Source organism: Scyliorhinus torazame, chromosome 1 (genome assembly GCF_047496885.1).
Source record: "Scyliorhinus torazame isolate Kashiwa2021f chromosome 1, sScyTor2.1, whole genome shotgun sequence".
NCBI lineage: Eukaryota > Metazoa > Chordata > Chondrichthyes > Carcharhiniformes > Scyliorhinidae > Scyliorhinus > Scyliorhinus torazame.
Window position 1 is genome coordinate 414,579,260 of NC_092707.1, and position 26,478 is coordinate 414,605,737.

A 26,478-nucleotide genomic window follows, 5' to 3' on the forward strand; every position below is an offset into this window, starting at 1 on the left:
TTAAAAAATAAAATTTAAAAAAAACAATAGCAAAGAGGGACAGAAACGGGACCAGGTAAGTGTTTACTTAAATACTCACCCACCAGCAGCCTCCGCACTCCGCTCCCGCTGAAACTCCAAGAGATGCTCCTGTAAGGTAAGTTAATTTAAACTTCAATACTCACCCAGCAGCAGCCTCTGCACTCCGCTCCCGCTGAAACTCCAAGTGATGCCCCTGTAAGGTAAGTTATTTTAAACCTAAATACTCACCTACCGGCAACCCCTGCACTCCGCTTCCCAGAAGTCCGCGGGTCGAACTTCCTGTTCCCGCCTTAAAAAATAAAATTAAAAAAAATAAAACAACAGCAAAGAGGGACAGAAACGGGACCAGGTTAGTGTTTACTTAAATACTCACCCAGCAGCAGCCCCCGCACTCCGCTCCTGCTGAAACTCCAAGAGATGCTCCTGTAAGGTAAGTTAATTTAAACTTCAATACTCACCCACCAGCAGCCTCTGCACTCCGCTCCCGCTGAAACTCCAACTGAGTTGATCTCCCTCTACACTGTCCCCAACAAACACTTCCAGGATAGGAACAGGATGGGGTTAGATACAGAGTAAAGCTCCCTCTACACTGTCCCCATCAAACACTCCCAGAACAAGTACAGCACGGGCTTAGATACACAATAAAGCTCCCTTGACACTGTCCCCATCAAACATTCCCAGGACAGGTACAGCACGGGGTTAGATACAGAGTAAATCTCCCTCTCCACTGTCTCCATCAAACACTCCTAGGACAGGTACAGCACGGGGTTAGATACAGAGTAAAGCTCCCTCGACACTTTCCCCATCAAACACTCCCAAGACAGCTACAGCACGGGGTTAGATACAGAGTAAAGCTCCCTCTACAGTGTCCGGATCAAACACTCCCAGGACAGGTACAGCACGGGGTTAGATGCAGAGTAAAGCTCCCTCTACAGTGTCCCCATCAAACACTCCCAGGACAGGTACAGCACGGGGTTAGATACAGAGTAAAGCTCCCTCTACACTGTCCCCATCAAACACTCCCAGGACAGGTACAGCACGGGGTTAGATACAGAGTAAAGCTCCCTCTACCCTGTCCCCATCAAACACTCCCAGGACAGGTACAGCACGGGGTTAGATACAGAGTAAAGCTCCCTCTACACTGTCCCCATCAAACACTCCCAGGACAGGGACAGCACGGGTTTGATATCAAGTTTGCTATTTGACTCCATTTGGATATCAGATTGTTTCTATTCTGGGACCTGGGACGTGATAAATTCTAGTTATGCTGCTGTGTGCACTTCCTGCCAGTCATTCTTTCCTTCTCCTCACCCTCTCCTTATTCCAGCTGTGCTCAACAGCGGAGATTTTCCCAGTTTGGGCAGCTGTCCCAGACCATACCTTCTGACCTCAAAACGGTGGATCAGCGAGCTGGCTCCTATAGCAGTGCCCGCATCAGCCTCTTGTCCTGCTGACCGAAACCCACCACCCTGTGACGGCGAGGCAGAGAGACCCCCATCAACGAGGAGAGCAGGTCACGCCAGCCCACCCCACCTCCCTTTCCAGGACCTTCACCAACAAGTAAACACAAACAGAACCCTGCAGTCATGTTGGGCCTGGACATCTGCATATATTGAAAGAAAAATCATGAACTTTTGTTAGAGCACATCAGGCAGCTTCTGGGAGATAGGCCGGAGTGAAGGTGGAGTCCGCGGGCTGGCCCTCAGTCCCGTCTCCTGCTGAGTTTGCGTTTGATGATCCCTCGCAGGTACAGAGCTGAAAAGCTGCTGAACAGGATCAGGAAGATAAAGTTAATGCAGGAAGCGTAGACGGTGTCTTTGTCACCTCGCGTGAAGAAAATCTCGCGCCGGTTCCTGTAGTCTATCAGCACAGCCTCCAGCTGGGCCAGTGTGCAGAGCGACAAAAAGATGTGGAATATCTGGTGGCCGTGCCCCACAATGTCGAACCTTCCCGGGGAATACTTCTCCGGCACCGGAGAGGAGAAGAAAGCCGATGCGATGACAAACAGAACAATCTGCCAGCAGTGGTACCAGATGGCATGGTCCGTGCAGCCCGTGGCCCAGCAGCTGGCAATCCGGTGGACAATGGGACTGATGTCCAGCACATAGGCCAGGAAGGCAGGTGCCACCTGGCAGATCTTCCGACGGATGGGGTAAGGGCGCTGGAAGTGGATCTTCGAGAAACAGCAGCCCATGCAGGAGAGCCAGCCCAGGAGAGCAGCAGTGGGCAGGAAGAAGTGATGGGTCAGCTGGTACCACTCAGGCTGGGTGCAGTAGTAGTAATGTGCCAGGGCGCTGCCGTACTGATAGGCAGCCACGCCAACATAGTCAAGGAAGTAGAATGAGTAATGAGCCAGTTCAGATTTGGACTGGAAGAGATGGGCGAGGACGCTGCAGGACAGGTAGGTCAGGCACGCAATGACAAAGAAGTACAGTGGCAGGCCGTAGATGGTGGGGATTGGTGAGGTCATCTCCAGGAATGCTCGGAAGCGGATGAGGAGCACCAGGGCAGCCAGCAGGTGAGTCCAGACGTTGAGGGATTCATTGTGTTGCTGGAAGAGGCTGAGCAGGTAGTACCTCCAATCCTGCTCCACCAGCCGGTAACCACTCTGGATGTAAGGCTCCCGAAAGAGTTTGGGGACATCCGCCGCCCTCACGGTGCTGGGGACCCTCGACAGGACATCCTCCAGAATCTGCTGAGGGCTGATGGTGATGGTGCTGAGTTTATCGAGGAAACCGGCAACTACATTCCCACCGAGAGAATTCTTCACTTTCATTTCACAAACCATTTGGACCACCTGAGACAGAAAGAAACAGGTTTAACACCACCCAGTGATTTGGACCAAAGCCAACACCTCCCCCCCCCCCCCCCCCCCCCCCCCCCCCCACCGCAGGCCCAACGACCCACTTCATAAAGACTCAGAGCATTCCTTTTTTAAATTAATAACTCCCCCGCCAATTAAGGGGCAATTTTTTGCGTGGCCAATCCACCTGCACACCTTTGGGTTGTGGGAGTGAGACCCACGCAGACACGGGGAGAATATGCAACCTCCACACAGACAGTGACCTGGGATGGAACCCGGGTCCTCAGCGCCGTGAGATAGCAGTGCTAACCACTGCACCCCCGTGCGCGGAGGATTTAAACTAGTGTGGGGGGGGGGATGAGAATGCCAATAAGCGTTGAGAGTGGGGAAAAATAGTGTGATAAACAGAGTGCAGAGTAAGAGCAGACTGAGGGAGGATGCAGGGCTCAGCAGGGACTGTAGGTCTGGAGTGCGTTTGCTTCAATGCACGAAGTATAACAGGTAAAACGGATGAACTGAGAGCCTGGATTACTGCATGGAGCTATGATGCAATTGCAATTACCGAGACATGGATAGTCTAATTTATAGTAGTTCCTGGAGAGTTTACTGAATTCATCACTACAACGGCTGGATCACAGAACACAACAACTGTCGTGTTGCCTGGTCTCCAGGGTGTTGGCTATGAGGAGAGGTTGAATAAACTAAGATTGTTTTCACTGGAAAGACGGAGGCTGAGGGGAGACCTGATTGAGGTCCGCAAGATTACGAGAGGCAGAGACAGGGCGGATAGTCAGAGGCTTTTTCCAAGGGTGGAAGTGTCAATTCTGAGGGGGTGCAGGTTCAAGGTGAGAGGGGAAACGATTAAGGGAGATGTGCAGGGTAAGTTTTCAGGCAGAGAGTGGTGGGTGCCTGGAACGTGCTGCCAGAGGGTGTGGTGCAAGCAGGCACAATAGCAACATTTAAGAGATATTTGGATGGATACATGAATGGGGAGGAAACAGAGGGATACGGACCGAGTAAGGGCAGACGTTTTTTTTTTAGTTGGGGCATCATGATCGGTACAGGTTTGGAGGGCCGAAGGGCCTGTTCCTGTGCTGTACTTTTCATTCACCTGAGGAAGGAGCAGCGCTCCAAAAGCTAGTGACATCGAAACAAACCTGCTGGACTTTAACCTGGTGTTGTAAGAGTTCTTACTGCACTTTTCTATGTTCTTTGACTGTGAGAATTCCTGACAGGGGAAGAGGCCACTTGGGCCCATTACACCTGTGTGCATCCTCGCTGTTTGGGCTGTCGACTCCAATCCCACTTCCTCGCCCCTTCGGTAGCCTCTTGCACTGTTCTGAATTACTAATTTAATTGACTCACTAAAAGATATTTCAGCCTCTTTCCCAACAACACCAGGAAGAGGTCAGTCATTCGCAAGCATCTGTTCCACCATCCTATCAGACAATTGGTGATAGTTTCTCAACAACACTTTCCTACCTTCACTCCATGACCCTTAACGACAAAAACCTCCCCCAATCTTATAAAGTTTTGATTGACCCCACATCTCCTACAGACCTTTCGGGAGAGAGTTGCGGGTTTACGCAGCCCTGCATGTAAAGAAATGCTTCCTGATTTAGCCCTTTGTTCTGGTATGCCCCCTCCCGCCACCCCTCCGGACACTCACCGGTCCCACCCCCCACAGCTGCACCCCCCCCCCCCCCGGCAGTCGCCCCCCCACGCAGCCACCCCACCCCTGAGCGGGAACACCACCGGTATGTCGATGCCAGTGCAGCAAGTCCTCTTCCTGAGGTGAAGTGTCCAGAACTGAAAACAATTATTCAGAACTGACCAAAAGTCATCGGAACTGAAGCAGAACTTGGTCCCTGTGAGGTTAAGGCCAATATTGCATCAGATGTACTTCCTGTACCTGTGCACAAGTTTTAATATTTTGTGCAAAAGCATATGCAAATCCCTTTGCTTTTCCACATTTCTTCATCTGTCACGGTTAGAAAAGAATTCCAATTTGGTTTTCTCCATTCCCGGGGGGGATGAGCTCACACATCTCCAAGCCCAACTCTATCTGTCATTGTATTTCTCATTTACTGAATTTGCCTCAATCCCTGTGAAATATCCCAGTCCCATCCATACACTCTATACCCCTGTGTAATATCCCAGTCCCATCCATACACTCTATACCCCTGTGTAATATCCCAGTCCCATCCATACACTCTATACCCCTGTGTAATATCCCAGTCCCATCCATACACTCTATACCCCTGTGTAATATCCCACTCCCACCCATACACTCTACACCCCTGCGTAATATCCCAGTCCCATCCATACACTCTCCACCCCTGTGTAATATCCCAGTCCCATCCATACACTCTACACCCCTGTGTAATATCCCACTCCCATCCATACACCCTACACCCGTGTAATATCTCACTCCCATCCATACACTCTACACCCCTGTGTAATATCCCATTCCCATCCATACACTCTACAGCCCTATGTAATATTCCACTCCCATCCATACACTCTACACCCCTGTGTAATATCCAACTCCGATCCATACACTCAACACCCCTGTGTAATATCCCACTCCCATCCATACACCCTACACCCCTGTGTAATATCCCACTCCCATCCATACACCCTACACTCCTGTGTAATGTCCCAGTTCCATCCATACACTCTACACCCCTGTGTAATATCCCACTCCCATCCATACACTCTACACCCCTGTGTAATATCCCACTCACATCAATACACTCCGCATCCCTGTGTAATATCCCACTCCCATCCATACACTCTATATCCCTGTGTAATATGCCACTCCCATCCATACACTCTACTCCCCTATGTAATATCCCACTCCCATCCATACACTCCGCATCCCTGTGTAATATCCCACTCCCATCTATACACTCTACGCCCCTGTGTAATATCCCAGTCCCATCCATACACTCTACATCCCTGTGTAATATCCCACTCCCACCCATACATCTACGCCCCTGTGTAATATCCCAGCCCCATCCGTACACACTATATCCCTGTGTAATATCCCACTCCTACCCATACACTCTCCACCCCTGTGTGATATCCCATTCCCATCCATACACTCTACACCCCTGTGTAATATCCCACTCCCACCCATACACTCTCCAACACTGTGTAATATCCCACTCCCATCCATACACTCTCCACCCCTGTGTAATATCCCACTCCCACCCATACACTCTCCAACCGTGTAATATCCCACTCCCATCCATACACTCTACACCCCTGTGTAATATCCCACTCCCATCCATATACCCTACATCCCTGTGTAATATCCCACTCCCACCCATACACTCTATACCCCTGTGTAATATCCCACTCCCATCCATACACTCTACGCCCCTGTGTACTATCCCACTCCCAATCATACACTCTACATCCCTGTGTAATATCCCACTCCCATCCATACACTCTACTCCCCTGTGTAATATCCCACTCCCACCCATACACTCTCCACCCCTGTGTGATATCCCACTCCCATCCATACACTCTACATCCCTGTGTAATATCCCACTCCCATCCATACTCTCTACTCCCCTGTGTAATATTCCACTCCCATCCATACACTCTCCACCCCTGTGTGATATCCCACTCCCATACATACACCCTACACCCCTGTGTAATATCCCACTCCCACCCATACACTCTACACCCGTGTGTAATATCCCACTCCCATCCATACACCCTACACCCCTGTGTAATATCCCACTCCCATCCATACACTCTACACCCCTGTGTAATATCCCACTCCCATCCATACACTCTATACCCCTGTGTAATATCCCACTCCCATCCATACACTCTACGCCCCTGTGTGATATCCCACTCCCATCCATACACTCTACATCCCTGTGTAATATCCCACTCCCATCCATACACTCTCCACCCCTGTGTAATATCCCACTCCCATCCATACACCCTACACACCTGTGTAATATCCCACTCCCATCCATACACCCTACACCCCTGTGTAATATCCCACTCCCATCCATACACTCTACACCCCTGTGTAATCTCTCACTCCCATCCATACACCCTACACCCCTGTGTAATATCCCAGTCCCACCCATACACTCTATACCCCTGTGTAATATCCCACTCCCATCCATACACTCTACGCCCCTGTGTAATATCCCACTCCCATCCATACACTCTACATCCCTGTGTAATATTCCACTCCCATCCATACACTCTACTCCCCTGTGTAATATCCCACTCCCGTCCAAACACCCTACACCCCTGTGTAATATCCCACTCCCATCCATACACTCTACACCACTGTGTAATATCCCACTCCCACCCATACACTCTCCACCCCTGTGTAATATCCCACTCCCATCCATACACTCTACACCCCTGTGTAATCTCTCACTCCCATCCATACACCCTATACCCCTGTGTAATATCCCACTCCCATCCATACACTCTACACCACTGTGTAATATCCCACTCCCACCCATACACTCTCCACCCCTGTGTAATATCCCACTCCCACCCATACATCTACGCCCCTGTGTAATATCCCAGCCCCATCCATACACTCTATATCCCTGTGTAATATCCCACTCCTACCCATACACACTCCACCCCTGTGTGATATCCCATTCCCATCCATACACTCTACACCCCTGAGTAATATCCCACTCCCACCCATACACTCTCCACCCCTGTGTAATATCCCACTCCCATCCATACACTCTCCACCCCTGTGTAATATCCCACTCCCACCCATATACTCTCCACCCGTGTAATATCCCACTCCCATCCATACACTCTACACCCCTGTGTAATATCCCACTCCCATCCATACACCCTACATCACTGTGTAATATCCCACTCCCACCCATACACTCTATACCCCTGTGTAATATCCCACTTCCATCCATACACTCTACGCCCCTGTGTAATATCCCACTCCTATCCATACACTTTGTCCCTCACAATTTTATTCACTCCAATCTGGTTCCCCCTCAGCCTCTCTGCTCCAGGGAAAACAACCCCAGCCTATCCAATCTGTTGGTAGCTGAAATGCTCCAGCCCAGGCACCATCCTGGGGAATCTCCTCTGCACCCTCTCCAGAGCAATCACTTCTTTTCTATAGTGTGGTGACCAGAACTGCACACAGTACATCCCTGTGTAATATCCCACTCCCATCCATACACTCTACTCCCCTGTGTAATATCCCACTCCCATCCATACACTCTCCACCCCTGTGTGATATCCCACTCCCATCCATACACCCTACACCCCTGTGTAATATCCCACTCCCACCCATACACTCTACACCCGTGTGTAATATCCCACTCCCATCCATACACCCTACACCCCTGTGTAATATCCCACTCCTATCCATACACTCTACACCCCTGTGTAATATCCCACTCCCATCCATACACTCTACATCCCTGTGTAATATCCCACTCCCATCCATACACTCTCCACCCCTGTGTGATATCCCACTCCCATCCATACACTCTACACCCCTGTGTAATATCCCACTCCCATCCATACACCCTACACCCCTGTGTAATATCCCACTCCCATCCAAACACTCTACACCCCTGTGTAATATCCCACTCCCATCCATACACCCTACACCCCTGTGTAATATCCCAGTCCCACCCATACACTCTATACCCCTGTGTAATATCCCACTCCCATCCATACACTCTACGCCCCTGTGTAATATCCCACTCCCATCCATACACTCTACATCCCTGTGTAATATCCCACTCCCATCCATACACTCTCCACCCCTGTGTGATATCCCACTCCCATCCATACACTCTACGCCCCTGTGTAATATCCCACTCCCATCCATACACCCTACACCCCTGTGTAATATCCCAGTCCCATCCATACACTCTACACCCGTGTAATATCCCAGTCCCATCCATACACTTTCCACCCCTGTGTAATATCCCAGTCCCATCCATACACTCTATATCCCTGTGTAATATCCCACTCCCACCCATACACTCTCCACCCCTGTGGAATATCCCAGTCCCATCCATACACTCTATATCCCTGTGTAATATCCCACTCCCACCCATACACTCTCCACCCCTGTGTAATATCCCAGTCCCATCCATACACTCTATATCCCTGTGTAATATCCCAGTCCCATCCATACACTCTATACCCCGGTGTAATATCCCAGTCCCATCCATACACTCTATACCCCTGTGTAATATCCCAGTCCCATCCATACACTCTATACCCCTGTGTAATATCCCACTCCCACCCATACACTCTACACCCCTGCGTAATATCCCAGTCCCATCCATACACTCTCCACCCCTGTGTAATATCCCAGTCCCATCCATACACTCTACACCCCTGTGTAATATCCCACTCCCATCCATACACCCTACACCCGTGTAATATCTCACTCCCATCCATACACTCTACACCCCTGTGTAATATCCCAGTCCCATCCATACACTCTACACCCCTGTGTAATATCCAACTCCGATCCATACACTCAACACCCCTGTGTAATATCCCACTCCCATCCATACACCCTACACCCCTGTGTAATATCCCACTCCCATCCATACACCCTACACTCCTGTGTAATGTCCCAGTTCCATCCATACACTCTACACCCCTGTGTAATATCCCACTCCCATCCATACACTCTACACCCCTGTGTAATATCCCACTCACATCAATACACTCCGCATCCCTGTGTAATATCCCACTCCCATCCATACACTCTATATCCCTGTGTAATATGCCACTCCCATCCATACACTCTACTCCCCTATGTAATATCCCACTCCCATCCATACACTCCGCATCCCTGTGTAATATCCCACTCCCATCTATACACTCTACGCCCCTGTGTAATATCCCAGTCCCATCCATACACTCTACATCCCTGTGTAATATCCCACTCCCACCCATACATCTACGCCCCTGTGTAATATCCCAGCCCCATCCATACACACTATATCCCTGTGTAATATCCCACTCCTACCCATACACTCTCCACCCCTGTGTGATATCCCATTCCCATCCATACACTCTACACCCCTGTGTAATATCCCACTCCCACCCATACACTCTCCAACACTGTGTAATATCCCACTCCCATCCATACACTCTCCACCCCTGTGTAATATCCCACTCCCACCCATACACTCTCCAACCGTGTAATATCCCACTCCCATCCATACACTCTACACCCCTGTGTAATATCCCACTCCCATCCATATACCCTACATCCCTGTGTAATATCCCACTCCCACCCATACACTCTATACCCCTGTGTAATATCCCACTCCCATCCATACACTCTACGCCCCTGTGTACTATCCCACTCCCAATCATACACTCTACATCCCTGTGTAATATCCCACTCCCATCCATACACTCTACTCCCCTGTGTAATATCCCACTCCCACCCATACACTCTCCACCCCTGTGTGATATCCCACTCCCATCCATACACTCTACATCCCTGTGTAATATCCCACTCCCATCCATACTCTCTACTCCCCTGTGTAATATTCCACTCCCATCCATACACTCTCCACCCCTGTGTGATATCCCACTCCCATCCATACACCCTACACCCCTGTGTAATATCCCACTCCCACCCATACACTCTACACCCGTGTGTAATATCCCACTCCCATCCATACACCCTACACCCCTGTGTAATATCCCACTCCCATCCATACACTCTACACCCCTGTGTAATATCCCACTCCCATCCATACACTCTATACCCCTGTGTAATATCCCACTCCCATCCATACACTCTACGCCCCTGTGTGATATCCCACTCCCATCCATACACTCTACATCCCTGTGTAATATCCCACTCCCATCCATACACTCTCCACCCCTGTGTAATATCCCACTCCCATCCATACACCCTACACACCTGTGTAATATCCCACTCCCATCCATACACCCTACACCCCTGTGTAATATCCCACTCCCATCCATACACTCTACACCCCTGTGTAATCTCTCACTCCCATCCATACACCCTACACCCCTGTGTAATATCCCAGTCCCACCCATACACTCTATACCCCTGTGTAATATCCCACTCCCATCCATACACTCTACGCCCCTGTGTAATATCCCACTCCCATCCATACACTCTACATCCCTGTGTAATATTCCACTCCCATCCATACACTCTACTCCCCTGTGTAATATCCCACTCCCGTCCAAACACCCTACACCCCTGTGTAATATCCCACTCCCATCCATACACTCTACACCACTGTGTAATATCCCACTCCCACCCATACACTCTCCACCCCTGTGTAATATCCCACTCCCATCCATTCACTCTACACCCCTGTGTAATCTCTCACTCCCATCCATACACCCTATACCCCTGTGTAATATCCCACTCCCATCCATACACTCTACACCACTGTGTAATATCCCACTCCCACCCATACACTCTCCACCCCTGTGTAATATCCCACTCCCACCCATACATCTACGCCCCTGTGTAATATCCCAGCCCCATCCATACACTCTATATCCCTGTGTAATATCCCACTCCTACCCATACACACTCCACCCCTGTGTGATATCCCATTCCCATCCATACACTCTACACCCCTGAGTAATATCCCACTCCCACCCATACACTCTCCACCCCTGTGTAATATCCCACTCCCATCCATACACTCTCCACCCCTGTGTAATATCCCACTCCCACCCATATACTCTCCACCCGTGTAATATCCCACTCCCATCCATACACTCTACACCCCTGTGTAATATCCCACTCCCATCCATACACCCTACATCACTGTGTAATATCCCACTCCCACCCATACACTCTATACCCCTGTGTAATATCCCACTTCCATCCATACACTCTACGCCCCTGTGTAATATCCCACTCCTATCCATACACTTTGTCCCTCACAATTTTATTCACTCCAATCTGGTTCCCCCTCAGCCTCTCTGCTCCAGGGAAAACAACCCCAGCCTATCCAATCTGTTGGTAGCTGAAATGTTCCAGCCCAGGCACCATCCTGGGGAATCTCCTCTGCACCCTCTCCAGAGCAATCACTTATTTTCTATAGTGTGGTGACCAAAACTGCACACAGTACATCCCTGTGTAATATCCCACTCCCATCCATACACTCTACTCCCCTGTGTAATATCCCACTCCCATCCATACACTCTCCACCCCTGTGTGATATCCCACTCCCATCCATACACCCTACACCCCTGTGTAATATCCCACTCCTACCCATACACTCTACACCCGTGTGTAATATCCCACTCCCATCCATACACCCTACACCCCTGTGTAATATCCCACTCCTATCCATACACTCTACACCCCTGTGTAATATCCCACTCCCATCCATACACTCTACATCCCTGTGTAATATCCCACTCCCATCCATACACTCTCCACCCCTGTGTGATATCCCACTCCCATCCATACACTCTACACCCCTGTGTAATATCCCACTCCCATCCATACACCCTACACCCCTGTGTAATATCCCACTCCCATCCAAACACTCTACACCCCTGTGTAATATCCCACTCCCATCCATACACCCTACACCCCTGTGTAATATCCCAGTCCCACCCATACACTCTATACCCCTGTGTAATATCCCACTCCCATCCATACACTCTACGCCCCTGTGTAATATCCCATTCCCATCCATACACTCTACATCCCTGTGTAATATCCCACTCCCATCCATACACTCTCCACCCCTGTGTGATATCCCACTCCCATCCATACACTCTACGCCCCTGTGTAATATCCCACTCCCATCCATACACCCTACACCCCTGTGTAATATCCCAGTCCCATCCATACACTCTACACCCGTGTAATATCCCAGTCCCATCCATACACTTTCCACCCCTGTGTAATATCCCAGTCCCATCCATACACTCTATATCCCTGTGTAATATCCCACTCCCACCCATACACTCTCCACCCCTGTGGAATATCCCAGTCCCATCCATACACTCTATATCCCTGTGTAATATCCCACTCCCACCCATACACTCTCCACCCCTGTGTAATATCCCAGTCCCATCCATACACTCTACACCCGTGTAATATCCCAGTCCCATCCATACACTTTCCACCCCTGTGTAATATCCCAGTCCCATCCATACACTCTATATCCCTGTGTAATATCCCACTCCCACCCATACACTCTCCACCCCTGTGTAATATCCCACTCCCACCCATACACTCTCCACCCCTGTGTAATATCCCACTCCCATCCATACACTCTATATCCCTGTGTAATATCACAGAATCATAGTTTCATATAATATGCAGTGCAGAAGGAGGCCATTCGGCCCATTGAGTCTGCACCGGCTCTTGGAAAGAGCACGCTACTTAAGCCCAACGCCTCCACCCTACCCCCATAACCCAGTATCCCCTCCTAACCATGTGGACACCAAGGGCAATTGATCATGGCCAATCCACATAACCTGCAGGTCTTTGGACTGTGGGAGGAAACCGGAGCACCCGGAGGAAACCCACGCAGACATGGGGAGGATGTGCAGATTCCGCACAGACAGTGACTCAATCTGGGAATTGAACCTGGGACCCTGGAGCTGTGAAGAAACTGTGCTAACCCCTGTGCTCCCGTGCCGCCCACCAACCCAGGTTTCACACAGCAAAAAGACATAGATTTTACAGCACAGAATGTGGCCCTTCAGTCCATCACGTCTGTGCTGACCATCAAGCATCTATTCTGATCCCATTCTCCAGCACCTGGTCCGTCGCCTTGTATCTGCGGCATTTCAACAGCTGATCGAAACACTTGTTGAAAGTTGTGAGGGTTTCGCCTCTACCCCCCTTTCAGGCAGCGACCAGACTCCCACAACCCTCTGGGTGGGAATGTTTTTCCTCACATCTCCTCTAAACCTCCTGCCCTGACCTTAACCCTGTGCCCCTTGATTATTGACCCCTCCGCTCAGGGAAAAAGTACCTTCCTGTCCGCCCTCTCTTTGTCCCTCACAATTTTATTCACCTCAATCAGGTTCCCCCTCAGCCTCTCTGCTCCAGGGAAACAACCCCAGCCTATCCAATCTGTTGGTAGCTGAAACGCTCCAGCCCAGGCACCATCCTGGGGAATCTCCTCTGCACCCTCTCCAGAGCAATCACTTCTTTTCTATAGTGTGGTGACCAGAACTGCACACAGTACTCCAGCTGGGGACTGGCCAGCGTTTTATACAGCTCCAGCATAGCCTCCCTGCTCTTCTATTCAATGCCTCGGTTAATAAAGACAAGAATCCCATTGGCCTTCTTAACCACCTTATCAACCGTTCCTGCTGTCTTCTGAGATCTGTGAACCTGCACACCAAGGTCCCTTTGATCCTCTCTACTTCCCAGGATCCGACCAGTCATTGGATATTCCTGGGCCTTGTTAGTCCTCCCAAAATGCATCACCTCACACTTTTCATGGTTCAATTCCATTTGCCACTCTTCTGTCCATCTAACCAGCCCGTCTGCATCATCCTGTAATCTCGGCCCTTGCTCCTCACTATTTACCACTCCACCACTTTCTGGGTCATCTGTGAACTTACTTTCATACCTCCCACATTCACACCCAGATCATTGATGTACACAACAGACAACAAGGGACCCAGCACCGATCCCTGTGGAACATCACTGGAAACAGATTTCCAGTCACAAAAACAACCTTCAATCATCACCCTCTGCCTCCTACCACTGAGCCAGGTTTGGATCCAGTTTGACAAATTGCTCTGGATCCCATGGGCTCTTACCTTCTTCATCAGCCTCCCGTGTGGCACTTTGTCAAAAGCTAAACTGAAGTACACATATCAACTACATAGACTACATCAACTACACTACCCTCATCTACACACCTGGTCACTTGTTCAAAAAATGTAACCAAATCTGTTACAGCAGGGGCGGGAATCTCCGACCCCCCGCCGGGTCGGAGAATCGCCGGGGGCGGGCGTGAATCCCGCCCCCGCCGGTTGCCGAATTCTCCGACACCGGATATTCGGCGGGGGTGGGAATCGCGCGCGCCGGTTGGCGGGCCCCCCCCTCGGCGACTCTCCGACCCGCGATGGGCCGAAGTCCCGCTGCTGGAATGCCTGTCCCGCCGGCGAGAATCAAACCACCTCTCTTACCGGCGGGACAAGGTGGCGCGGGCGGGCTCCGGGGTCCTGGTGGGGGGCGCGGGGCGATCTGGCCCCGGGGGATGCCCCCACGGTGGCCTAGCCCGCGATCGGGGCCCACCGATCCGCGGGCGGGCCTGTGCCGTGGGGGCACTCTTTTCCTTCCGCCTTCGCCACGGTCTCCACTATGGCGGAGGCGGAAGAGACCCCCTCCACTGCGCATGCACGGGGATGCCGTGAGAGGCCGCTGATGCTCCCGCGCATGCGCCGCTCGGCAAAGTCATTTCCGCGCCAGCTGGCGGGGCACCAAAGGCCTTTCCCGCCAGCTGGTGGGGCGGAAATCAGTCCGGCGCGGGCCTAGCCCCTCAAGGTGAGGGCTCGGCCCCTCAAGATGCGGAGAATTCCGCACCTTTGGGGCGGCGCGATGCCGGACTGATTCGCGCCGCTTTTGGCGCCGGTCGGCGGACATCGCGCCGATTGCGGAGAATCCCGCCCATTATCTCTCCCTGACAGAGCCATGCTGACTAGCCTTGATCAATCCCTGTCTCTCCAAATGCTGGTGAATTCTGTCCCTCAGAAATGTTTCTAATAATTTCCCTGCCACTGATGTTAGACTCACTGGCCTGTGATGACCTGGTTTTTCCAAACCTTGAATAATGCCACCACATCAGCTGTCCTCCAGTCCTCTGGCACCTCTCCTGTGGCCAGAGAAGATTTGAAAATTACCATCAGAGCCCCCGCAATCTTCTCTCGTTCCTCACACAGCAACATCTCACCTCGGCCTGGAGGTTTAGCCATTTTTAAGCCTGCTAAAACCGTTAACACCTCCTCCCTCTCAATGCTAATCTGTTCAATTATATCACAGCCCCAATGACTGATTTCCATACCTACCATTCCTTTGCCATAGTGAACACAGATCCAAAGTATTCATTTAAAACCCCACCCGTGTCTTTCAGCTCCATTGAACCATAGAATCCCGATATGGCCAAATGAGGCCATTCAGCCCATCAGGCCCGCGTCCCTACCCCATCACCAAAACCCCACCTAACCTGCACAGCTCTGAAGACTAAGAGGCAATTTAGTACGGCCAATCCACCTAACCCGCACATCTTTGGACTGTGGGAGGAAACCGGAGCACCCGGAGGAAACCCACGCAGACACGGGGAGACGTGCAGACTCCGCACAGACAGTGACCCAGCGGGGAATCGAACCTGGGGCCCTGGAGCTGTGAGGCAGCCGTGCTAACCACCCGCTCTCCACACACAGGTTGCCACTTTGAACCTTAATAGGCTCTGCTCTTTTCCGGTTACCTTCTTGGCCTTATAATACTTCTAATACTCCTTGGATTTTCCTAGGGGATATTTGCAGTAACTTCATGGCAGTGATAATGTAAGCCTACTTTGATACGAATAAAGGTTATTATTATTATTCCTGCCAGTGCTTTTTCAGGCCCCGTTTATTTGTTTCTACAGGGCAGCGCGGTGGCATAGTGGTTAGCACTGTTGCTTCACAGTGCCAGGGTCCCGGGTTCGATTCCCGGCTTGGGTCACTGTCTGTGCGGAGTCGGCACGTCCTCCCCGCGCCTGCGGTCTCCTCCACAAGTCCGAAAGACATGCTGGTAGGTGAATTGGACATTCTGAATTCTCCCTCAGTGTACCCGAACAGGTGCCGGAATGTGGCGACTAGGGGCTTTTCACAGTAACTTCATTGCAGTGTTAATGTAAGCCTACTTGTGACAATTATAAGGATTTATTTATTCATGTTCTCTGGGCTTACTGCCCCCACCCTTCTCTATGTGGGAAACATGTTGGCCCTGTGCTCTCTCTATTTCGCTTTTTGAATGACCCCCATTGCTATGATGTGGATTTTCCGACAAGAAACTGCTCCAAGTCCACTTTGGCTGGCTCGGGACTTATCCTATTATAACCATGGCCGGCTGGAAATAGAGGGAAGTGTGGCAGCCTGCCCCTTTAAGGGGGCGACATCACTGGAGGGTCATGCGGACTGAACGGCCCGATTGGGCCAGAGAGGTGCCAGCCCTGGGGACTGACCCCAGTGTTCCCACTTAGCCGGGAGTTTCGAATCTTGGAATACGGGAGCTGTTGTCTCACTCTCTATACATAGTTACTTACTTTAATAACAGGTCTTCATTAATCCACTTGGCGGTGTCCCGTCTTGTGGGATGTTACAGAAAAACTGACCCAGCAAATAAATCAGTGACCACTCTCCCCTCCTGAGCAATGTGTGGAAGAGGGAAGGCACTGGTTTGCTCTCTCTTCTCTCTGTCAGGGGCTGTTTAGGATAGAGCCAAGTCAGTCACACACTCTCATCTTGGATCAATGCAGAGTGTGTGACACTGGGCCCGGGGGTGAGACAGAGCTGGCCATCCCAGTGTTACTGGCTGGGTTCCTGGGTCAATGCAGAGTGTGTGGCACTGGCCAGGCTGACACACACTGGCCATCCTAGTGTTACTGAGCTGCTGGAATGTGCGGCACACTCTCTCCTCCTCTCTCTGTCTCCTGGTGTCTCCAATACAACTCTGAGTTGATGGACAAACAGGAAGCTTTGTCAATGGAAAAGCCTCTCTCTCCCTGGTGACAATCAGAACATAAACAAACGGCAAAGAAGACTTCACAGAGCTGGGGCCCGGGAGAGGCACAGAGCTGGCAGCCGGGGGGGGGGGGGGGGGGGGGGGGGGGCGGGAGACAGTGCTGGCACCCCGGGGGGGGGACAGTGCTGGCACCGGGGGGGGTGGTACAGAGCTGGCACCCGGGGGGAGACAGTGCTGGGATCTGGGGGTGGCATAGAGCTGGGGCCCGGGGGGGTGAGGCAGAGCTGGGAACCCGGGGGGTGAGGCAGAGCTGGGGCCCGGGGGTGGCACAGAGCTGGGACCCCGGGGGTGGCACAGAGCTGGGACCCGGGGGTGGCACAGAGCTGGGACCTGGGGGTGGCACAGAGCTGGGACCCGGGGTTGGCACAGAGCTGGGACCCGGGGTTGGCAAAGAGCTGGTACCCAGGGCTGGTACAGAGCTGGGACCCGGGGCTGGCACAGAGCTGGGACCCGGGGGTGGCACAGAGCTGGGACCCGGGGTTGGCAAAGAGCTGGTACCCAGGGCTGGTACAGAGCTGGGACCCGGGGCTGGCACAGAGCTGGGACCCGGGGTTGGCAAAGAGCTGGTACCCAGGGCTGGTACAGAGCTGGGAGGACTCCGCACATTCTCAATCTCAGTGTGCTGACGCTGATCTGTTTCGGTGGATTCGGCATGTTTCTGGAGGACAGGAATTCCATGTGGGTGAGAAGAGGGAGATTTCCCTGGAGCAGAGCAGGAATCACTGCTGCTGCCGGGATTCCTGACATTGTTTCACTCCCTCTCCCCTCCCTCATTCCCCCTCCCCTCCCTCACTCCCCAGCCCCCCCCCCTCGCTCCCTCTCCCCTCCCTCATTCCCCCTCCCCTCCCTCACTTTCCCTCCCCTCCCTCACTTTCCCTCCCCTTCCTCACTCCCCCTCCCTCACTCCCCTTCCCCTCCCTCACCCCCTCCCTTTCCTCACCCCCTCACTCCCCCCTCACTCCCCTCCCTCCCCTTTTCCCTCACTCCCCTCTTTCCCTCCCTCAATCCATCACTCACTCCCCCTCCCTCAGTCCCCTCCCTCAGTCCCCTCCCTCACTCCCCTCCCTCCCCCCCCTTCCCTCCTTCACTCCCTCACTCCCCTCTTTCCTCCCTCACTCCCCTCTTTCCATCCCCCCCCTTTCTCCCTCTGCCTCTTTCCCTCCCTCCTCCTCTCTCTTTCCCTCTGTTATAACCTGCCTACTTACCATTGGCTGGGGACTAATGACTATCCCACAATCCTGTGGGAGTATGAGATTCCCCAATGAGGGGGGCGGAGAAACCACTAGTTAACTCCTGGTATAAATAAGATGGCCAGTTCAGGAACCAGCAGGAAGGAGTATGTAGCAAGGGAAGTTACTGCTCCTGTTATGTATATATGTTATCGTAAATAAATGTTATTACTTTGCATCCTTAAACTCGTGCTGGATTCTTCGTGGCCCTTACAAAACTGGCGACGAAGGTAAAAGTGAATAGCTGTCTACACTGCTGAAGCCACCTCCCTGGATTTTTGTTGGATACAGGTTGGAAGTTGTTTTCTATTATACCATGCCTCTGTACGGACGTTTGGATGTTTTTGATGCTGCGCTGGAAAGCTGGAACCAGTACACACAACGGATGCGTCACTATTTCCGGGCAAACAATATCACCGAAAACGAGAGCCAGGTGGTCATATTGCTCACCGCCTGCGGCCCGCATACGTTTGGGGTGATTAGGAGCCTGACGTACCCAGCTGCGCCGGACACCAAAACGTTTGATGAACTTGTGAATATAGTGGGGCATCACTTTAACCCAACCCCGTCCACGATAGTCCAGCGTTACCGGTTTAATACCGCTGAGAGGACCCCTGGAGAATCCCTTGCCGATTTTCTATCCAGGCTACGCAGGATTGCGGAATACTGTGACTATGGTGAGACCTTGTCAGAAATGTTACGCGACTGTTTGGTTTGCGGTATTAACAATGCGGCCACCCAGAGAAAGTTGTTAGCGGAGCCAACATTGACTTTTCAACAGGCCATTCAAATAGTATTGTCCCGAGAGAGCGAGGAGTACAGGAGTTACAGGGAATGTAAGTGCATGCCTTGGGGCGCAACCCTTTCCATCCAAAAACGTCCCCCCGCACTCCTGCGGTACCTTGGGCGAGGCAACGTCCGGACCGACGCCAGTGGCCATCAGACATGCCTTCTCCAGAGCCAATGGATGAGGAGCCATGTCCGTGTCAGACTTGTAGGCGCCGACCCCGTCGCGGACGGCGGTCCTGGGGACGCCAGAGGTGCCGTCGTTCCGACCAAAACTGGGACCAGCCCAGGGGCCGTAACTGGGACCAGCCCAGAGGCCGTACCTTCCATGTGGATGAACCTGCGGATGACTACTCCTGAGGACGTGGAGACGGAGGACGACTGCCTGCAGCTGCATTGTGTGGCAGCTCCCCGTGTGGCCCCCATTAAGGTGACAGTACGGGTCAATGGTCACCCGCTGGAGATGCAGTTGGATACTGGCGCAGCGGTCTCCGTGATCGCCCAGAGGACATTCGACCGCATCAAGCAGGGTATACAGACCCTTACATTAACCGACTCACAGGCCAGGTTGGCCACCTACACAGGGGAACCACTGGACATTGCAGGAACTACAATGACCCCTGTTGTCTATGGACGCCAGGAGAGGCGTTTCCCACTTATCGTGGTGCGCGGCCATGGGCCCAGCCTGTTGGGTCGGGACTGGTTGCGCCATTTGCGGTTGCAATGGCAGCACATCCTCCAAACAGTTTCTGAAGGGTTGACTGAGGTGCTAGGACGATACCCAGATGTATTCCAGCCTGGTTTGGGGAAAATAAAAGGGGCCGTAGCCCATATCCAAGTTGAACCAGGAGCCACGCCGCGCTATTTCCGGGTGCGCCCAGTGCCTTACGCCTTTCTCGAGAAGGTAGAAGGGGAGCTCACTCGTTTGGAGAGTTTGGGTATTATCAGGCCCGTCCGTTTTGCTGACTGGGCAGCACCAATTGTACCTGTAATGAAGCCAGATGCCACAGTTCGCTTGTGTGGCGACTATAAACTTACAGTGAATACAGTTTCCCGACTCGACCGATATCCAATGCCTCGCATAGAGGATCTCTACGCGAACCTTGCAGGTGGACTCGTTCACAAAATTAGGTATGAGTCACGCCTACCTGCAGTTGGAGCTGGACCCTGCCTCCCGACCATATGTAACGATTAATACACACCGGGGCCTGTATGAATATACACGGTTACCCTTTGGAGTATCCTCTGCCTGCGCAATTTTTCAACGTGTTATGGAGGGCATTTTGAGAGGTTTACCACGTGTGGCTGTCTACCTAGATGACGTTTTGATTACAGGGACGTCGGAGCAAGAACATTTGGAAAATCTGGAGGCTGTCCTTCGACGCCTTTCGGAGGCTGGAGTCCGTTTACGTCGCACAAAGTGTGTATTTCAGGCAAAGGAAGTAGTCTACCTAGGTTATCGGGTGGACCGCGAGGGTCTGCACCCCGTCGCAGAGAAGGTGCGTGCAATTCAACATGCCCCCACCCCGACTGACACTTCGCATCTTCGTTCTTTTCTCGGTCTTGTAAACTATTACGGGAAGTTCCTCCCCAATCTGGCAACTACGCTGGCCCCTTTGCACCTTCTGCTAAAGAAAAATCACACCTGGGTTTGGGGTCAGCCGCAAGAAACCGCTTTCCGGCGGGTAAAGCAACAATTGTCGTTGTCTGGGTTACTAACCCACTATGATCCTGGAAAGCCTTTGCTCGTCACATGTGATGCATTCCCGTATGGTATTGGGGCTGTCCTGTCCCACAAGATGGAGAACGGGGCCGAGCGACCGATAGCTTTTGCCTCCCGCACATTGACTGCAGCGGAGAAAAAGTACGCGCAGATCGAGGAGGGCCTGGCAGTGGTTTTCGCGGTGAAACGCTTCCACCAGTACGTGTACGGCCGCCATTTCACTATCGTGACTGATCATAAGCCCCTGCTGGGACTTTTCAGAGAGGATAAGCCAATACCGCCCATTGCTTCTGCACGGATCCAGCGCTGGGCTTTGTTGCTTGCTGCATACGAGTATTCTCTGGAGCACAAACCAGGTACGCAGATAGCAAATGCCGACGCACTGAGCCGATTGCCTTTATCGACCGGCCCCATGTCGACCCCCACGACCGGTGAGGTGATTGCAACCCTAAATTTTATGGACACCTTGCCTGTCACGGCATCACAGATCCATGAGTGGACCCAGACGGAGCCAGTCCTGTCAAAGGTTCGGCACATAGTCCTGTGTGGTGGGCAGCATAGACAGCTCCCAGGCGAGATGCGGGCATTTTCCTCCAAGCTGTCAGAGTTCAGGGTGGAAGACGGCATCCTCTTGTGGGGGACGCGTGTGATTGTCCCGGAAAAAGGCCAGGAGCTGATACTAACAGACTTGCACAATGGGCATCTAGGTGTGACCAAAATGAAAATGTTGGCCCGGAGTTATGTCTGGTGGCCAGGCCTCGACACCGACATTGAGAAGGTGGCCCAAAACTGCTCCATTTGCCAGGAGCATCAGAAGCTTCCGCCGGCCGGGCCCCTACATCACTGGGAATGGCCAGGGCGGCCTTGGGCACGCTTGCATGCAGATTTCGCAGGCCCTTTTCAGGGATCCATGTTCCTTCTACTAATTGACGCCCAGTCCAAATGGCTAGAGGTGCATAAGATGCAGGGGACAACGTCCTGCGCAACAATTGAAAAGATGCGTTTATAGTTTAGTACGCATGGCCTCCCCGAGGTGCTGGTCACGGATAACGGCACTCCATTCACGAGTGAGGAGTTTGCTAGGTTCACAAAGATGAACGACATCTGCCATATCCGCACTGCCCCTTACCACCCGGCTTCAAATGGGTTGGCAGAGTGCGCAGTGCAGACATTCAAAAGAGGCCTAAAGAAGCAGTCTTCTGGATTAATGGACACGAGACTGGCTCGCTTTTTGTTTACGTACAGGACCACCCCCCATGCAGTGACTGGGGTAGCTCCCGCAGAACTCCTAATGGGCCGGAGACTTCGCACCCGCCTTAGTATGGTCTTCCCGGACATTGGCGCAAAAGTACGCCGCACACAAGAACGGCAGGGACAGGGATTTTCTCGGCATCGTCCGATTCGGCAGTTTGCGCCCGGTGACCCAGTATTCGTTCGGAATTTTGCTGGTGGTGCCCAATGGGTTCCTGGTGTAATCTTTCGCCAAACGGGCCCTATATCTTACCAGGTGCAAGCCCAGGGTCGTCTCCAGCACAAACATGTAGACCACGTTCGGTCCAGAAGATCATCCCCTCAAAAGATTCCCCGCCCCCGGAGCTCATTTCAACAGCCGCAGAGACCAGAGACAAGGGAAGGTAGTCCTCAAAATCTTCCACTGGTGCCTCACTCGAAGCCTGCGCAGGTCGTTACGGGACCAAATGGAGATAGAGACGCTGACATGATGGAGGCAGCAGACTCTGACTCCGAGATGGAGACACATCTGAGGGGGAATCCTCGGGCCCACGGGCACCGTTCATTGCAGAAGCGCCGGTCTCCATCTCGTTACACGCCGCCTGATCCAGCGCCATGTGCAAATGCCGTCCGGCCTGCAGCCAAACGAGTCTGACGCCCTCCTTCGCCAGGGTCTTCGGTGGATTCCTTGGACTTTGGGGGGGAGGGATGTTATAACCTGCCTACTTACCATTGGCTGGGGACTAATGACTATCCCACAATCCTGTGGGAGTATGAGCTTCCCCAATGAGGGGGGTGGAGAAACTCCTAGTATAAATAAAGCTGGCCAGTTCAGGAACCAGCAGGAAGCAGTATGTAGCAAGGGAAGTTACTGCTACTGTTATGTATGTATGTTATCGTAAATAAATGTTATTACTTTGTATCCTTAAAACTCGTGCTGGATTCTTCATGGCCTTTACAAAACCCTCCTTCCCTCATTCCATTCCTCTTTTCTTTCCTTCCTCCCACTCTCTTTCCCTTCCAATCTCTTTTCCCTCCATCCCTCCCTCCCCCTATTCCACTCTCTTTCCCATTGCTGTTGGGGCTTCCCCTGGGCTTGAGGAGGGTCTCACCGCCCAGGGATACGCCACCCCCTCGATTGTGTGTACCCGTTATTATTTTTATAAATTTCGAGTACCCAATTCATTTTTTTCCAATAAAGGGGCAATTTAACGTGGCCAATCCACCTACCCTGCACATCTTTGGACTGTGGGAGGGAGCACTCAGAGAAAGCCCACGCAGACAAGGGGCAAAAATGCAAACTCCACACAGACCGGGTAGGGAACCAGCACCCAGTCCAGGGAACGTTACACGCTGGTGTCTGGGGTAAGGGTGTGGGGTCCGGTGAAGGGGGGCCGGGGCTGTGGCCGGAGATGTGTGACCTGGGCGTGTCGATGGTAGGGGATGTGTTGGGGGGTAGGAATAGAGGTTCCCGGGAGACACACTCTCTCCAATTCCTCACAGATATTACACAGCATGAATGATGTCCTGGACCCTGTGGAAGATGCCCTCAAGGTGCTGCCGACAGGCCGGGCTGCCAGACGCTGGAGGAGCCGGTGGCAGCAATGCCGACAGAGGTTCGAGGTGCCAGCCCATGTACAGGGCCCCACCCCACATCCTGAGGACCCGGCCGCACATCAGGCCAGGGAGGGACGCTGAGGGGGAGGCCGGCGATGGCCCAGGGTGGACAGGCGTCACTGGTCTTTCGAACAGATGACGCAGACGTGGGGAGAACGTGTAGACTCCGCATAGACAGTGACCCAAGCTGAACCTGGGACCCTAGAGTTGTGAGGCAGCAGTGCTAACCACTGTGCTACTGTGCTGCCTCCCTGAACCTAACTTGTGAGCGACCACCACATGGAGATCGTGCTCGTGTGTGCACACTTCCCCAGGAGTGTGCACGACAGCTGCATCCTGGGGCAGTCAGGCATCCCCGACATCTTTGAGGGACACCCCAGGGTGAAAGGTTGGCTCTTGGGGGATAAGGGGTACCCGCTGAGGCCCTGGCTAATGACGCCAGTGCAGAGGCCGGAGACCGAGGCAGAGACCCGATATAACGAGGCCCATGTGGCCACCCGGGCTGTCATTGAGCGGGGCATCGGACTACTGAAAATGCGGTTCCAATGCCACAACAGTACCGTAGCAGAGTGGTTAGCACTGTTGCTTCACAGCTCCAGGGACCCGGGTTCGATTCCCGGCTTGGGTCACTGTCTGTGTGGAGTCTGCACGTCCTCCCCGTGTCTGCGTGGGTTTCCTCCGGGAGCTCCGGTTTCCTCCCACAAGTCCCGAAAGACGTGCTGTTAGGTGAATTGGACATTCTGAATTCTCCCTCTGTGACCCGAACAGGCGCCCGAATGTGGCGTCTAGGGGATTTTCACAGTAACCTCATTGCAGTGTTAATGTGAGCCCACTTGTGACAATAATAAAGATTATTATTATCGACCGCTCTGGTGGTGCCCTGCAGTACACCGCCCGGAGGGCCGTCTGCTTTGGGGTGATCTGTTTTGCCCTCCAGCACAGCAGTGGGGCGACGCGGTGGAGGGGGAGGAACGTGCGGCCACCCCCAAGGCGGATGAGGAGGGGCTGGAGGACCAGCCGGAGGGTGGAGGACAGGTAGAACGGTGAGGGTCCGGCAAGCCTGGAAGGCCAGGTAGGCCCTCCCCCACGCCCGCTTCACAATGGACGTGGCTTAGTCTGTCACCCCCCCACCCCCCACCCCCGCCCCCATCACCCTGGTCCATCCTCCCAGGGTCTCTGTAACCACTCCGGGGTACTGGGACAGTGTCGGCCCTGTCAGCGGGTCCATGGCGAAGGCAGGGGAGTGATGATAACCCGACTGCCCCTCGCGCCGGGGCCCCAGCCACTTAGCGGTGCAGATTTCCCGCCGTGCCGTCCTGATTCGGCTGCTGACTCTGAGACACGTCGTTGTCAGGGGGGTGTAACTCAGGGCAGTTGCTGACCGCCGTCGCCACCCCATAAGGAGGCTCCGGGTTGGCATCCAGTGCTCTCTCCTCCTGGTCAGTGCCCATAGGGCCCGGGGTTCCCCTCGGGCGGAGGGGCAGCTGGATTGAGCTCCGGATGCCCCTGCGTCCTCTGGCTCTGGCGGCTCCCCACTGTGTGCACCATGGTGTCGATGCCCTCAGCGATGCCCCTCTGTGAGCGTGCCATTCTCTGCAATGCCTCGCCAATGTCCACCTGTCTCTCTGACATGGTCCTCAGCGAGCGGGACATGCTCTGGAGCGTCTCAGCAATGCCCACCTGCGTCAGAGACACGTCCTCCAGCGTCTGGGACGTGCTGATGAGCCTCTCAGACACGGCGCTCACTGACTGAGCCACGCCTCGGACACCTTCACCTGCCAACGTCGTGCACCAGGCTCCCACTGCGGTCACCCCCTCGCAGTGTTGGCCTTGGTGCCACGCATTGCTGGCACCATGTCCTGCATCCGTAGCCTCTGGGACTCCTCCAATCAGATAGGGACCTGCTGGAGTGACGCTCCCCACCGGCGGGGTGGGGGTGGGGGGTGGGAGCAGGGTGGGGGTGGGAGCGGGGTGGGGGTGGGGGCTGGGGAGCAGGGTGGGGTTGGGGGGTGGGGGTGGAGGTGGGGGGTGGGGGTGGGTAGCGGGGTGGGGGGTGGGAGCGGGGTGGGGGCTGGGGAGCAGGGTGGGGGTGGGGATGGTCTCCTCGGTGGCTCCGTGCTGTGTGGGGTTTGCTCTGCCGGGTTGGTTTACCTGCTGCTCCCCCTTGTTGGCAGGGAGCTGGCGTGCGCCGTCCCGGTGAATCAGCCGCCGGGACCATCTTTGCTGCATGAAGTCCGTGGGGCGTCCTTAAGTGGACCAATTACCGTTTGACACCGGTGAAGGCCTCGCG

General features: G+C 53.3%; 1 protein-coding gene across 1 annotated transcript in view; it reads right to left on the reverse strand.

The window, feature by feature from the left end:
- Nucleotides 1-1,610: 1,610 nt before the first annotated feature.
- LOC140411705 (membrane progestin receptor beta-like) overlaps nucleotides 1,611-26,478 on the reverse strand; it is a 53,811-nt gene continuing 28,943 nt past the window's right edge. The window contains exon 2 of the mRNA XM_072500736.1: nucleotides 1,611-2,818. Coding sequence (XP_072356837.1) covers nucleotides 1,724-2,809 — 1,086 coding nt within the window. The 5' untranslated portion in view covers nucleotides 2,810-2,818 and the 3' untranslated portion in view covers nucleotides 1,611-1,723. The remainder of the gene's footprint in view (nucleotides 2,819-26,478) is intronic.